The 15,682-nt window shown below is 44.1% G+C and overlaps 1 protein-coding gene across 3 annotated transcripts in view; it reads right to left on the bottom strand.

The window, feature by feature from the left end:
• The window catches only part of TMEM255A (transmembrane protein 255A), a 30,035-nt gene that overhangs the window by 6,599 nt on the left and 7,754 nt on the right, over positions 1-15,682 (bottom strand). Inside the window, exons 2-7 of one of the 3 annotated variants that reach the window (XM_088664494.1) lie at positions 14,307-14,349; positions 12,108-12,204; positions 8,475-8,537; positions 2,508-2,597; positions 1,765-1,827; positions 816-904 (exon numbers count right to left, since the gene is read on the bottom strand). In XM_088664494.1, coding sequence (XP_088520620.1) covers positions 816-904; positions 1,765-1,827; positions 2,508-2,597; positions 8,475-8,537; positions 12,108-12,203 — 401 coding nt within the window. In that variant the 5' untranslated portion in view covers position 12,204; positions 14,307-14,349. Of the gene's footprint in view, positions 1-815; positions 905-1,764; positions 1,828-2,507; positions 2,598-8,474; positions 8,538-12,107; positions 12,205-14,306; positions 14,450-15,682 lie in introns of all 3 variants that reach the window. The other 2 variants (XM_035113785.3, XM_088664495.1) reach the window with 2 other exon arrangements.

Raw genomic sequence — 15,682 nt, forward strand, 5'->3', positions numbered from 1 at the left:
AATGTTTATTAAAAAATTAAGCAGTATAATGTCGCTTCCCTCTAGGAATCCTGGGACCTGTTGTTTGTTAAGGGTGCTGAGAGTTGCAAGGAAACCCCTATTCCCCTCACAGAACTATAATTTCCAGAAAAGTCTAATAAGCAATCCCTTTTCCCAAGGAATTATGGTAAGTGGAGCTCTGTGAGGGGAATAGGCTTCTCCTAACAACTCTCAGAGATGCAGGTGGCGCTGTGGTCTAAACCACTGAGCCTCTTGGGCTTGCCGATCAGAAGGTCGGCGGTTCGAAACCCCACGACGGGATGAGCTCCCATTGCTTTGTTCCTGCTCCTGCCAACCTAGCAGTTCAAAAGCATGCCAATGCAAGTAGATAAATAGGTACCACTCTGGTGGGAAGGAAAACGGTGTTTCCATGCGCTGCTCTGGTTTCAGTGTTCCGTTGTGCCAGAAGCGGCTTAAGTCATGCTGGCCACATGACCTGGAAAAACTGTCTGCAGACAAACGCCAGCTCCCTCAGCCTGTAAAGCGAGAGGAGCGCCGCAACCCCAGAGTCATCTGTGACTGGACTTAACTGTCAGGGGTCCTTTACCTTTACCTTTTAACAACTCTGTGCTGTTAACAAATTACAGTTCCCAGAATTCTTTGGGGGAAAGCAACGGCCGTTTAAAGTGGAGCGCTACTGTTTTAAATGTATAGTGCAGATAGGGTCTCAGCCTGAAACAACTCCTTTATACTCACTGACTGCAGGATTGACCCAGGGGCTTGAGCTGTCCTATTTCACTCTCTGCCTACAGGTGAGGCTTTTCCATGTCACTCACCTCCCACAGTGGTAGAGGTCGCAGCAGAAGCAGGTGTTGCCTTTTATCTTGGGCGTACAGGGGCTGCGGTGTGGGGGGTGGCAGACTGCCTGTATGAACAACAGAGACAGGGCTTACAGAAGCTGAAGGCCATCTCTTTCTGGAATTGGCAGGTTTGTTCCTATAGCATTTCAAGAACTTCTCTAGCTTAGTTTTCACAGCAGATGAGGATATAAAGCCCGTTTCTGATTTGTACCACTTCTGGTTAATTGCAAGTGTGAGAACAGGCGTCTGAATGCTTCCCCCGCCACAAACAGTAAACAAAAAATGTCACTACAGACCTTCATCCCTGGCACATCAAGGAGATATCTTAGATAAACTACGGTATTTCCCCTGAGACAAACTTTTCAATATACACTGATTTTATTTTTTAACACAGAGGAACATGTGTTTTCCTCCCCCTGTAGTCGTGCAGTCTAGAATCATCATTTTCTGTTTATGAGAACAGGATTTCTGAAGGGCTGGAAAAGTTTGGTTCCTGCAGACCAGACAGGTGGAGTATTTGAACAGGCAACTTTAGAGATCAACAAATCTGCCAGTTTGGGTTTTTCTCTCTCATTTTTCCAGTTCAGTTCTCTGTGTTTCTGCATCCCATTTTTTTAAAGTCCTCTCAAAAATTTAGTGCAATTTTGTCCTAAAATGCACATTTTTGTAGAAAACTTTGTCAGATATACACATTTTTGCAAAGCAATAGTATACATTATTTTCACACATTTTTAAATGAACACTTTCCCTTAACATGCACATTTGCAGATTTCAAAGGCTGGCTATGTTTCAGTTCGTGTATTGTTTTAGAAAGCGTGAATTAGGTAGGCTTGCATTAAAATTCCAGCCAAACTGCATTTCTCCCCCATAATTTCCCGCTCACTCATGTTGCAAAAACTGAGGGAGCAGCAGCACAGTTACCCACCTCTGGCTGAGCTGTACTTTTGGAATAGTAGTGACATCGTCCTGCATACAGTGGCCTGAGATCCTGTTAAAAAAAAAAAGATAAGAAAAATAGTAGGGCAGAGTTTAAAAAATTGAAAAAATAGGAAGTGAATCAACCCTGATATTTGGCGTGCAAGTACAGTGGTACCTCGGTTTATGAACACAATTGGTTCCGGAAGTCTGTTCATAAACTGAAGCATTCATAAACTGAAGCGAACTTTCCCACTGAAAGTAATGGAAAGTGAGTTCATCTGTTCCAGACGGTCCGCGGAGTACTTAAACTGAAGCGTTCATAAACTGAAGCGAACTTTTCCATTGAAAGTAATGGAAAGTGAGTTAATCCATTCCAGACGGGTCCGTGGACTACTCAACCTGAAGCGTACTTAACCCGAAGCTTTCCCATTGAAAGTAATGGAAAGTGGATTAATCCGTTCCAGACGGGTCCGCGGAGTACTCAACCTGAAGCGTACTTAACCCGAAGCATAGGTGTAATTGGTTCTGGAAGTCTGTTCATAAACTGAAGCGTTCATAAACTGAAGCGAACTTTCCCATTGAAAGTAATGGAAAGTGAATTAATCCCTTCCAGATGGGTCCGCGGCGTTCGTAAACCGAAAATTCGTAAACCGAGGTGTTCATAAACCGAGGTTCCACTGTATACAGCCCTGCTCACAAGCACGGAAGACGTGGCAACACAGTCACATATTCCAGTCAGCTGATACTCACTATGTGCCTGGCAGCAAACACTCCATCTACAATTGCACAGCAGAAGGCAGCGATGACGCCAAAGCTGATGAACACGATTGAAGCAACCAGCTGTGGGAAAAGAGAAAGCTAAATGGAATAATCTGCTTCTATATTAAAAAACATGCAAGGTTTCGCCCTATCCCCAATGATATTTTCTGGAGTTCCTAATTTATTGATATACTGACTGAACAACTGCCCATTCCTTTTAAAAAGCAGATTTGTATAGTTTAATAACCCAGATCAATCTGCTCATAGGAGCTAATGGTTAGATTTCTGCCTCATGAAACATCCTTTAAAATATTAATGTTCGGATATAAATGACAAGTAAATCACTTTTTAAAAAATCACAGTATTTTTTTAAATAAATGAAATCACATACAATACATCTATGCATATGATTCTTAAACACTCTCCCTCTCAACAAATAATTAGCGAACATTCAATGTGTACACAATATCTTATTTTCACAAAAAAGCTATTGCTGTTATTTAATATTATCATTCAAAAATAGATTACAGTAATAAGCAACTACATTTTGACCTAGTGAACTTCTAGAGCAGGAGTGGGGAAACTTTGGCCCTCCAAGTATTGCTAAACTACAACTCACATCAACCCTACCAAGTCTGGCCATGATGGGAGTTGTACTTCAACAACATCAGCAGGGCCAGAGAGTTCCCCACACCTATTCTAGAGGTCAGTTTCTAATGCTGTTCACCCTTCTTTAGTTTTTTTTTAAAAAGACATATAGGTAATCTACTCCCCTCCACAAGATTCTCAAGTCTTGTTTTATATCTTTGGCTAACGAGTCCCAAAGCCATACTTTTCTTGATCAATCATTACTGTAGCTTGCTTGAGTACTTTTAATTGCTCACAGAGCTTTCTCAGTAAATCAGTATTTTTTAAAGGCTTCCATGAGTCCTTGCTCTATGAAATACCTACAGATAATGGAGGCTCCCTTCATGTCAATGCTACAGCAACTGCCACGGAATGTGTGCAAAATGCTACTCTCCCAAAGTTGTGGGAGGGTTAGGACTGGAAGCATCGTTCCAGGTCTGCAGTTGGCAAAAGGGAAAGAGCCAGTGTCTTGAGCTGACAACAGAAGACAGAGGAATGGAATTCTGAAAGCACAACTCGGAATGCAAGATGGAACGGAATGACCAAGATTAGCTCATCCCTGCATGACTCCTACAGCCTGGGCAAACGGCCACTGAGGAAGACTACTGGGGCAGCATCCCCTGGGGCTGTCAGGCCACTGCTGTTCCACCTGACTACGTCCTGATTACCTGCCCCAAGGTACTTGCATTATTACATAGAACTACTGCTTCTCCATCACAATGAGTGGTTTATACAGTTTCAGAAAAGAGCTGTGGGTCAGGAAAAGAAGGGAAGAAGGGAAGCAAGCCGATTCAAGATACCGGCTGTTTCACAATGTTATTATATGCGAAATATGTAGTTATATAGTGGAGCTCCAGGAGTCAGTTCTGGGGAGAGATGGGGCCTAGAAGTGGCCGTTTATTTGATTATTTTGCCATAACAGCAGAGATTGGATTACAAAAGCTGCTTATGCCAATGAAAACCCCATATATATACAACCATTGGGGTTACACAGATGTCTTTCTTTTTATGTATGGCGGCCTCTTCAGGCCTGTGGCAGTTGATGACATAGTCCAGATTCTAGGCTCCTCCATAGAGCAGTGGTGAAGGGACCTGTGGCCTTCTGAGATGTTGCTGGACTCCATCAACCCCATCCGGTATGGCCAACAGTCAGGGATGATGGGAGCTGCGGCCCAACATCTGGAGGGCTAGAGTTTCCCCCCACCATGGCTGCAGGGAGAGGGATTTGCAGGTATACTCTGGTTTGGCCTGGCTGATCTTGAGGTCGCTAACCCACAGAAAGCAGCCGTTCAACAGCCACTTTCCCCTGAGGTGCAGCCTGATGGAACTGCTGCCAACAGAGGCAATGGGAAACGGATAGCTCTGACTAGGTCCGAGTTGAGTTGATAGGTAAACCACCTGGCTGGGGGTCTGGCTGTGCTCCCTGCTTCTCAGACCCATCCATCTGGGGAAAGGTGGTGGCCTTGTTTAAGGGTTACTGCCAGAGGCAGGAGTGACATACCTTTTGGGGTCCACGGGCACCTTGGCAAACTGCAGCAAAGCACACATCTCAGTTGGTTGGCAACCTCTGGCTGGAGGCAATGCTGAGCTTTTTAGGAGAAGGGTTGCTTCTGCTTCAACGTTTTTGCTGTCTTTTATTATCTGCTGTTGATTTTTATTGCTATACAATGTATTTCTAATGCTGATTTGCTTGCAAGTCACCCAGGAAATATTTATTGAGGGGAGGCTATAAACCTTTTAATAGATGAGTACTTTAGTCTAGGACATGCTTTGCAAGCAAAGGAATAGCTAGGTCTAGTTCTCAATACCTCCAGTTGAAAGGGTCAGGTTAATAGGTGATTACCCCTTCAGACCCCCTTCATGGATCAATGCCTTGTCGTGGCGAAGGGGCTTGAATAACTCAGAGAAGCTATGAGCAGGGCCACCCAAGATGGACAGGTCATAGTGGAGAGTTTTGACTAAACGTGATCCACCTGGAGAAGGAACTGGCAAGCCACTCCAGTATCCCTGCCAAGAAAACTCCATGGACAAAGACAACGGGCATATAAAAGTTATGACGCTGGAAGATGAGCCCCTCAGGTTGGAAGGCGTCCAACTTCCTACTGAGGAAGAGCGGAGGACAAGTACAAGTAGATTCAGAGCTGATGAAGCGGCTGGGCCAAAGCCGAAAGGTCGCTCAGTTGCGGATATGCCTGGAAGCGAAAGGAAAGTCTGATGCTGTAAAGAAAAATATTGCATAGGAACCTGGAATGTAAGAACCATGGATAATGGTAAGCTGGATGTGGTCAAAAACGAGATGGCAATAATAAATATTGACATCCTGGGCATCAGTGAACTAAAATGGAAGGGAATGGGCGAATTCAGTTCGGATGAATATCATATTTACTACTGTGGGCAAGAATCCCGTAGAAGAAATGGAGTGGCCCTCATAGTCAACAAAAGAGTGGCAAAAGCTGTAATGGGATGCAATCTCAAAAATGACAGAATGATCTCGATACGAATCCAAGGCAGACCTTTTAACATCACAGTAATCCAAGTTTATGCACCAACTACTGGTGCTGAAGAAAGTGAAAGTGACCAATTCTATGAAGACTTACAACACCTTCTAGAAATGACACCAAAGAAGGATGTTCTTCTCATTACAGGGGATTGGAATGCTAAAGTGGGGAATCAAGAGATAAAAGGAACAACTGGCAAGTTTGGCCTTGGAGTTCAAAATGAAGCAGGGCAAAGGCAAATAGAGTTCTGTCAAGAGAACAAGGTGGTCATCACGAACACTCTTTTCCAACAACACAAGAGACGACTCTACACATGGATATCACCAAATGGGCAGCATCGAAATCAGATTGATTATATTCTCTGCAGCCAAAGATGGAGAAGCGCTATACAGTCAGCAAAAACAAGACCTGGAGCTGACTGTAACTCAGATCATCAGCTTCTTATAGCAAAATTCCAGCTTAAACTGAAGAAAGTAGGAAAAACCACTGGGCCAGTTAAGATACAATCCTAAATCAAATCCCTTATGAATACACAGTGGAAGTGAGGAACAGGTTTAAGGATTTAGATTTGGTGGACAGAGTGCCTGAAGAACTATGGATGGAGGCTCGTAACATTATACAGGAGGCAGCAACGAAAACCATCCCAAGGAAAAGGAAATGCAAGAAAGCAAAATGGCTGTCCAACGAGGCCTTACAAATAGTGCGGGAGAGGAGGCAAGCAAAATGCAAGGGAGATAGGGAAAGATACGGGAAACTGAATGCAGATTTCCAAAAAATAGCAAGGAGAGACAAGAGGGCCTTCTTAAACGAGCAATGCAAAGAAATAGAGGAAAACAATAGAATGGGGAAAACCAGAGATCTGTTCAAGAAAATTGGAGATATGAAAGGAACATTTCGTACAAAGATTACCATAATAAAGGACAAAAGTGGTAAGGACCTAACAGAAGCAGAAGACATCAAGAAGAGGTGGCAAGAATGCACAGAGGAATTATACCAGAAAGATATGGAGGTCTCGTACACCCCAGGTAGTGTGGTTGCTGACCTTGAGCCAGACATCTTGGAGAGTGAAGTCAAATGGGCCTTAGAAAGCACTGCTAATAACAAGGCCAGTGGAAGTGATGATATTCCAGCTGAACTATTTAAAATTTTAAAAGATGATGCTGTTAAGGTGCTACACCCAATATGCCAGCAAGTTTGGAAAACTCAGCAATAGCCAGAGGATTGGAGAAGATCAGTCTACATCCCAATCCCAAAGAAGGGCAGTGCCAAAGAATGCTCTAACTACCGCACAATTGCGCTCATTTCACATGCTAGCAAGGTTATGCTTAAAATTCTACAAGGCAGGCTTAGGCAGTATGTGGACCGAGAACTCCCAGAAGTGCAAGCTGGATTTCGAAGGGGCAGAGGAACCAGAGACCAAATAGCAAACATGTGCTGGATTATGGAGAAAGCTAGAGAGTTCCAGTAAAACATCTACTTCTGCTTCATTGACTACCATGCAAAAGCCTTTGACTATGTCGACCACAGCAAACTATGGCAAGTTCTTAAAGAAATGGGAGTGGCTGATCACCTCATCTGTCTCCTGAGAAATTTCTATGTGGGACAAGAAGCTACACTTAGAACTGGATATGGAACAACTGATTGGTTCAAAATTGGGAAAGGAGTACAACAAGGTTGTATATTGTCTCCCTGCTTATTTAACTTATATGCAGAATTCATCATGCGAAAGGCTGGACAGAATGAATCCCAACCCGGAATTAAGATTGCCGGAAGAAATATCAACAACCTCAGATATGCAGATGACACAACCTTGATGGCAGAAAGTGAGGAGGAATTAAAGAACCTTTTAATGAGGGTGAAAGAGGAGAGCGCAAAATATGGTCTGAAGCTCAACATCAAAAAAACCAAGATCATGGCCACTGGTCCCATCACCTCCTGGCAAATAGAAGGGGAAGAAATGGAGGCAGTGAGAGATTTTACTTTCTTGGGCTCCTTGATCACTGCAGATGGTGACAGCAGTCACGAAATCAAAAGACGCCTGCTTCTTGGGAGAAAAGCAATGACAAACCTAGACAGCATCTTAAAAAGCAGAGACATCACCTTGCCTACAAAGGTCCGTATAGTTAAAGCTATGGTTTTCCCAGTAGTGATGTATGGAAGTGAGAGCTGGACCATAAAGAAGGCTGATAGCCAAAGAATTGATGCTTTTGAATTATGGTGCTGGAGGAGACTCTTGAGAGTCCCATGGACTGCAAGAAGATCAAACCTATCCATTCTGAAGGGAATCAGCCCTGAGTGCTCACTGGAATGACAGATCGTGAAGCTGAGGCTCCAATACTTTGGCCACATCATGAGAAGAGAAAACTCCCTGGAAAAGACCCTGATGTTGGGAAAGATTGAAGGCACTAGGAGAAGGGGACGACAGAGGATGAGATGGTTGGACAGTGTTCTCGAAGCTACGAACATGAGTTTGACCAAACTGCGGGAGGCAGTGCAAGACAGTCCATGGGGTCACGAAGAGTCGGACACAACTAAACAACAACACCCCTTCAGACCTTGTAGAGCTGCTGCTAGTCAGAGCAGACATTACCAAGGTAGATGGGGACCAGTGGTCTAAGGTAGCTTCCAATGTTCATTAGGTGAATCCATGTATCTCAGTGACAGAGTGCTGTACACCCTTTGCACTCAGAGAGTCCTGGGTTCAGTTACTGGTACCACCTGGTAGGGTTGGGAAGGACTCTTGCCTGAGATACCAGGCGAACTGCTGCCAATCAGTGTGAGCAATACTGAACATTTAACTTGACAGTAACTTTACAACTGTTAGAAAACTTACCATTTGCCTTTTATTTTCAATCAAATTTGATCCAATAATTCCAAGAAATGACCCAAAGCCAAGCTGAAAGGCAAGGTTTTAAAAAATGTTTTAGATCTTTTAGAAGTCATAAATTTTAACCATTTAGTACATATGCAGAATTAGAAACCAGGGTTGGGGGGAGGGGTTTGAAGGAGACCACACACCACATATTCAATCAGAAGCCTTAAAAATCTGAGGATTTTTTTAAAAAAAGAAACAAAACAAAAAACCAGAATCGCCAAAATATTGCAACAGTATTCCTGATCTTTACCAGTGGAAGTTCCTGAAATCATGTAATAAAGAGGAGCTTTTAGAAATTAGGCAAAATGCATGCAAAAATAAATTTTAATGCAGGTTGACGGCAATAATGCAGCAATGGTCTTGCAAATGTCTGACATAACTGGAGTAGCCAACTGAGGCCAACTTCCGATTGAGTCAAGGACTTATTTATACATCACTTATTCTACCTGCTTAATGAATGTAGTTGGCAAGCACCACCAATCTCAGAGCCATCACATGGATCTCGCACTAGCATAAAGACTATCCCATCCCTGGCAGAATTTTTGGTTTTTTCCTGCACCAAAGCAACAGCTATTGCTACCTGTGATGCTGCTTCCACAGGATGAGAACAGCTTTAATCAGCCCAGCTACACAAGCTGCTGTTTACTGGGAACCCAGAAAGACAGACATGCCAGGTATTAGGGGCAACACAGCAGAACAGAGCCAAGTGCTTGCCTCAAACAGCTCTTCTGATACTCAACTTGTGACCTCTGGGTGCAAGAGTAGGAAAGGATGAGGTTGTAAAGAAGAGGAGGATTCTGCAGACCTCTTTGCAGAAACTAATATATCATAACATGGTTCATCCCGTTCTATCCTCTCATCAAGCAATAACTTGCATGCATAAACGTGCAATCACTAGTTAATTGTCACAGACAGGGTTTTCATACCAGCCAAGGAAGAAATGCTTCCTCCTCGCTAAAACAGTTCACACATGTCTTGATGAGCATAAACACATGGCGTATGTGCACCTGTTGGCACTGACCATGTGCTGATTAGTAAACACCACTGCTACTTGAGAATTAAGACTGCAGGGCAGCCAAGATTCCTGTAGACATATGCAACCTTCTGTTCAGTGAGGTGACAGTGCAAGTCGCTTATTCACCCCAATTGTGATGGACTGCCTTGTCTTGTCCTCCTCTATATAGTTAGTGATTATGGATGGGGGCGGGGAGAAGAATTCAACGTAGCACTAAGTAAGAGTCCCTTAGTGGTGCACTAGTTGCGTTGGTGTAATATTTGGCACAGGATGTGGTGCAGCAAGCCAGCGTGGTTCTCATGCCTGATTGCAGAATAGACTGCTGTTGCCCCAATACATCCTGTTGCATAACAGGATTCTGCTAGCACAACTGTTGCACTGGACTTCATGTTATGCAACCATTATTCTCGCCCTTGCACTAGCACATCATCCTTGGTCAGAGAACACTGAATTCAGGAATGGATTCCATCTGCCTATGCATCTAATTACCCATAACCTGGGTCATTTGTGTCAGGATGTCAGGTCACAGTGGTTGCTTAGGGAGCTGTCCATCCGCCAGAGCTTATAAGTGCCAAAATACTCTTAATGCAATAAATTAGCAAAAAGCCCATGATGGATGACAGATGGGAAATGATTGAAGGAACGAAGTGTTATTAAGGGCACCCCTGTGTCAAGGGGTGGTTTTATTCTTCTCTGTTGCAAATGTTCTCAAATGTGGCACCTCACTTTCCCAACAGTAGCAGATGCGGCAGGGAGGAAAATGAGATGTACTTGTTGATGTCACTGAGTGGATACTAAGTTTGCTCCTAGTGATTCCAGCTGCAGGGGTTGGGAGTCAATCAACTGAGAATGAAGTTACTTCTATCTGTGCACACAACTCCTTCCAGCATTTTGTTTCCCAATCATGGTAGAATAGGACAGAATGGTGGCTCACTGTAGGGCAGGAGTGGAGAGTCTGTGGTCCTCCAGATGTTGCTGTGCTACAGCTCGTGTCATCCCTAAGCACTGGGCATGCTGATTAGGGCTGATGCGAGTTGCAAGTCCAGCAACATCTGGGAAGCCACAGGTTCCCCTTCCCAGCTGTAAGCTGTGGAAGTGTTACAGTACATGAATGATCCATAAGACTGGATGGGATAACTTCCAGATCTGTTTCTATGATTTTATTAAACACTGGCAGGAAGTAACAGTGGACTTTAGAGTACTAACAGATAATATTATAATGGAATTAAACAATATGTTGTGTAATACAACTGTTTAATACAGGGGTGAGGAATCTGTAGCTTTCCAAGCCTCAGCTGGAATGCCTCATGGTTAGGGTTGAGGGGAGCAAACATCTGAAAGGCCACAGAGTCCCCATCCTTGATTTAATGCAGCAGTTTATTCTGTAGAGTACTGATTACATTATGGGCTGGTTCATATGCATGGTTAGCATGGGAACGAGACCTAAGCAGGTAGCAAAAGCACAGATACCCAGATATGGCCCCTCCTGAGAACCTCTTTGAGCATTCATCCTTATTTGCATGCAGAATGCTTACATGGTGGTTAGACCAAGGGCTCGTCCAGACTAGTGTTTCACCCCCAGTCACCCATGGATGCCTTCTGCAACATGTCAATAATCATGCACTGGCGATGGATTCCGACTGAACCTCCCAAACATCATTATGCTTTGGTAGTTCTTTGATGCTTCCCCAACATGACCACATTACTGCCATCTGGAGGGGCACACTTGCGCTGCAGTGTTGCAACAGAAACGGGGCAAAGGAGCATTTGTTGTATGAAAAATTACAGGACTTCGGCAGGAAGCCACAGTTCATGCACCAGTTGAAACTGAAACTTTTGCAGGTGCAAATGGGAATCTGGGATGACTTGTAACTGCCCCAGCACCTTCATGAGCACAAATAATCATGAATGCTCAATAAACAGAATGTCTGGAAGGGCCATATATCTGGTCTATACTGAGCAGTCATTCCAATTTGTTGGTGGGACAAATTATAATTATTGTTATAAGACAATGAGCATTCATCCTGACTTCCCTGTGGGGTGTTTACACATCTTCCCACTAGTCATTTGTTCATCCCACACTTTTAAATGCATTTCCTCATCACTTTCCAAATGACAAAAAATTCTATGTTTTTATTTTTAAGTGGGTTTCTTGTGCTAGGTTCACAGAGTGCCTTAACCCATTTTAAGTGTGTCAACCTCAAGTTCTGGTGTCACTACCAGGCTACAAAATCAGCTCACACTCTCTCTGAAATGCCAATTCATATACACATTAGGATTGCAGCATCAGGCTTGCATGTGTGAACAAGACATTAGAGGTTTACATGCCAGGGAGATAACATTACAAAGCGCAAATGGTCTGCTATCGGAAACAATTACACATTCAACTGTGAGAAATAAGGCAATGCACATGTGAACCAACCCAAAGTGTGCTAAGCTAAGAAACACTTGCTAGCTTGATGGTTTCTTTCTGCAACCTAGAGATCAGAGTGGAAAGGTCCACGGTCTTGTACCGTGTACTGACATTTTGAATCATTCCAGCTGAAATGAGAGTATTTGCTCCGCAGTGCACCTACATTATCCTGCAGCCAAGATTGCATGGACTGACATTTAAGGGGCCAGAGGAGTAGATATTCTGACTCTGCCCTTTTGACGGGATCACTTTCCAACATTCTGATGAGAAAAATGAGAGCAGAAAGTGTTTCAATATTATAATAGCAGAATGAAGATCCCTTCTGAAAAGGGTTGGTGTATTACACCCAGAAGAGATACAGAAAAGATAGAGTGTGCATTGCAAAGACACAACTATCTTAAGCATGCACTGGGCAAATCCAACACAGGCTTTCTGAGTTCTCATATGTACTAAGCTATCTCAGGACACTTTGCATTCTGAGCCAGCTCGCTAAAAACAAATCCAGATGGCAGAGACATAGCTGCCAAGTTTTCCCTTTTCTCGTGAGGAAGCCTATTCAGCATAAGGGAATTTCCCTTAAAAAAAGGGAGAACTTGGCAGCTATGGGCAGAGATGCGCTACAAATTCAGCAGATATAAGTTAAGCAGCAAGGCACTCTGTGGGCTAATAGAGACAAGCATGGTGCAGGACATGCAACATCAAAGGCAAACACGGACAAACGGTTCAGCATAGATAATTTAACACCAGAACCAGAATTTTTTGTAGCACCCCACACCACACAAATCCAACATGTTTTCATGGGATTGGTTCACATGTTCAGCTGTAAAGCACCTTGGTCATAGTACTGAAGGGCTGAGCAATGGAGGCTGGGTCATGTATGGATGTACCAGGCCATTGTCTTGTGTCCTCAGTGTGACATCAGAGGAATAGCTCACACGTAACAGCAGCAGATTTAAGACTTGTTTGTGGGGCACTTGTAGCATGTGAAGGGGAGCTGCATGCCTCCAAATGGGTGTCGGCTGGCCAGTTAGCTACAGCCAAATGCAGCTTCCAGCTACGTTTCCTCCAAGTGACTGGAACCAACTATGTAGCCTCCATTATTTTATGTACCTCAATAAGTGAGATGGGGCATAAATATGACAGATGAGCCTGCAGCAGTTAATTGTGAATCACACCTTGGTGCGATTGCAGACATGGGTTTAGAGGCATTTCTGCATTTTCTTGCTCCAGAAGACTAGGCCCTTCCAGTAGTCGTGGGTGATCTTTCCTCTGCATTGATGTTGCAGTTTTGGAGGAAGTTGAGCATGCATTCACTGCACACCTGAATCCCACAGCACAGGAACATAGAGGCTTTTTCCATGGGGTCGATCTACTCACCACCAATGGAAGTCATTGGGAGACTAGCACAAATACTCAGTTTTCACCATTAGTTCCAGTTATGAGCATAACACTAGTTCACGTGCATGTGTGATGTGGCACTAAGCTGCAGGTGTGAGCCCTCAATTAAACAGCCACAGAGACAACTTTCATATGAAGTCAAGTGAAACACATTGTCAACGGGGGTGGGTCACACATTTGGTGGATCAAGCACTAAGTGACAGACTATGGACTTGTTCAGGGGCACATATTTCTCACTGGATAACCAAGGGGACCTTTGCATCCATAAGGGAGCCACCACAAGCCTAACATCACAGACAGAACATCCATATCACTTCACTCCCAACACTACCCAGCGGAGTCAGGTCAGACATTCAGCTACCAGCCATCAAGTGAACAGCAATCTGTAGAGCAAGGATAGACCCTCCAGATGTTACTGAATTCCCAGTGTCACTTATCACTGAGCTTGTTGGCTAAGGATGATAGAAGCTGGAGCCCCACAACATCTGGAGGGCCACAGCTCCTTCACTCCTCCTATCAGGGGTAGATACTCTTGTGTGAACCAGTCCCAAATGATTTGCCACTGAATGTGATCTCCATATGGAAGCCATAGGCTCAAGGGTGTTATGCCCACACATACAAGTAATCGTGTTGCAGTCATCCAGTGATGAGCATGCATGTGTGGACCAGGCTCACCACCCACCACCTCCCATATTTTAAGGCAGAAGTAAGGAATTCATGACCCTCCATAGGATGTTGGACTTTGAGGCCACCAGCTCCATCCAGCATGGCCAATGGTGAGGAAGGATGGAAGCTGCTTTCCAACAAAATCTGGAAAGCCTCAAGGAAACAAAACATTCAATGAAGGCAGAAAGCAAATGAGCAGAGATTAACACTTAAGACATTCTAATCAATTTGGAAGGTTTGCGGGGACTTGGGCGGGAGCAACACGGCTTCTTGACCTACCTAGGAGTTCTATACTTACAATAACCCCCGGGTAATAACCTCCAACAGTCACATTTTGCGTTCTTGTCGTGGCAGCAAGACCAACCGTAAGAATTAACAGAGACACAATGAGAAGAGTCACCGTTACGTAGAGGGAATTTCTTTTTCTTCTATTGAAAGACCCTAAAACACACACACATATATACATATGCAAAAAAAATGCTAATTCCATCAGCGTTGAGTAGCAAAGTATACCCTCTCCCCATATGCATCATATTCAGTTTCAGTTCTCTTGGTGGTATCATGAGATACCATATCAAGAACACAGGAAGTTGCCAAGAACACAGGCCAAGCTATTGGTCCACCTGTCTAGCCCAGGGGTGGGGAAACGTTTTGGCCACCTGTCAATCATCTGACATCACAATGTTGTTGGGTGATTGGCAGGTGGGTCGTCCTGCCCACCTGTCAAAGATGACCTGTGTGGGTAGGAGGAAATATTGTCCAAGGAGGATTGAACTACATTCTAATGCAGTCTTCCAAGCTTCTCCATCTGGACCTCAAGACTCTTCCCAACACATGCCTTCTCCCTGGGCCACATATCTCACTGGCTACACACCTGCTTGGAAGGTGTCCTTGAAGTGTTTGCCTGGATGGAGAATGGATAGATGAGTGGGCACAGAAACCACTGGCTTCTTTGTGAATATACAAAGCTAAAAGCCACATCTGTTGCCCCTCCCACCTTTTTGCCTTTGGCCCTGGCCAGCACTGGCATGTGGTCCCCGGAAGGTTGTCCATGAGGGCAGTGTTTTATTGGACATATTGTTCCCAGGATATAACAACAGGAGAAGCAGGAAGCTCTTAATTCCCACAAGAAAGAACCCCCCATTCGCATAATATCTTTAAAACACTATGATTCCACTTTAAACAGTCATGACCTTCCTCTAAAGGGAGCTGTAGCTTGATAAGCCTGCTGAGAGTTATTCCTCCCAGTTCCAATTCCCAGAGTTCCTTGTGAAAAGGGATTGTTAAAAGCACTTTGGGAATTATAGTGCCGGGAGGGGAGTAAAAGCCTCCTAACAACTTCCAGCACCTTTAGCAAACTACAGTACCCAGAATTCTTTGCGGGAAGCTATTACAGGCTAAAAGTGGTACTACTGAGTTTTAAATTGAACTATACTCAGAGTCGAGTAGTGTTTTCATGCTCTTTATTTTCGCTCATAGGAACAATGATTGAACAACACCCCCCCCCCCAAAAAAAAACCTCTTAGGCTTTATATACATTATTTGCACAAAGAGTACAGTCTGATTGGTTGATTATGTTTCCCTCCTGGAGCCTGATTGGGCTGCTCCTGCAGGCCAATCAGGTTGTTGCATTCTAGGATCCTACCTGCCTATTGTTCTAGTATCCAAGCTTAG

This window comes from Zootoca vivipara, chromosome Z2 (genome assembly GCF_965207765.1).
Source record: "Zootoca vivipara chromosome Z2, rZooViv2.hap1.1, whole genome shotgun sequence".
In the NCBI taxonomy this organism is placed as follows: Eukaryota; Metazoa; Chordata; class Lepidosauria; order Squamata; family Lacertidae; genus Zootoca; species Zootoca vivipara.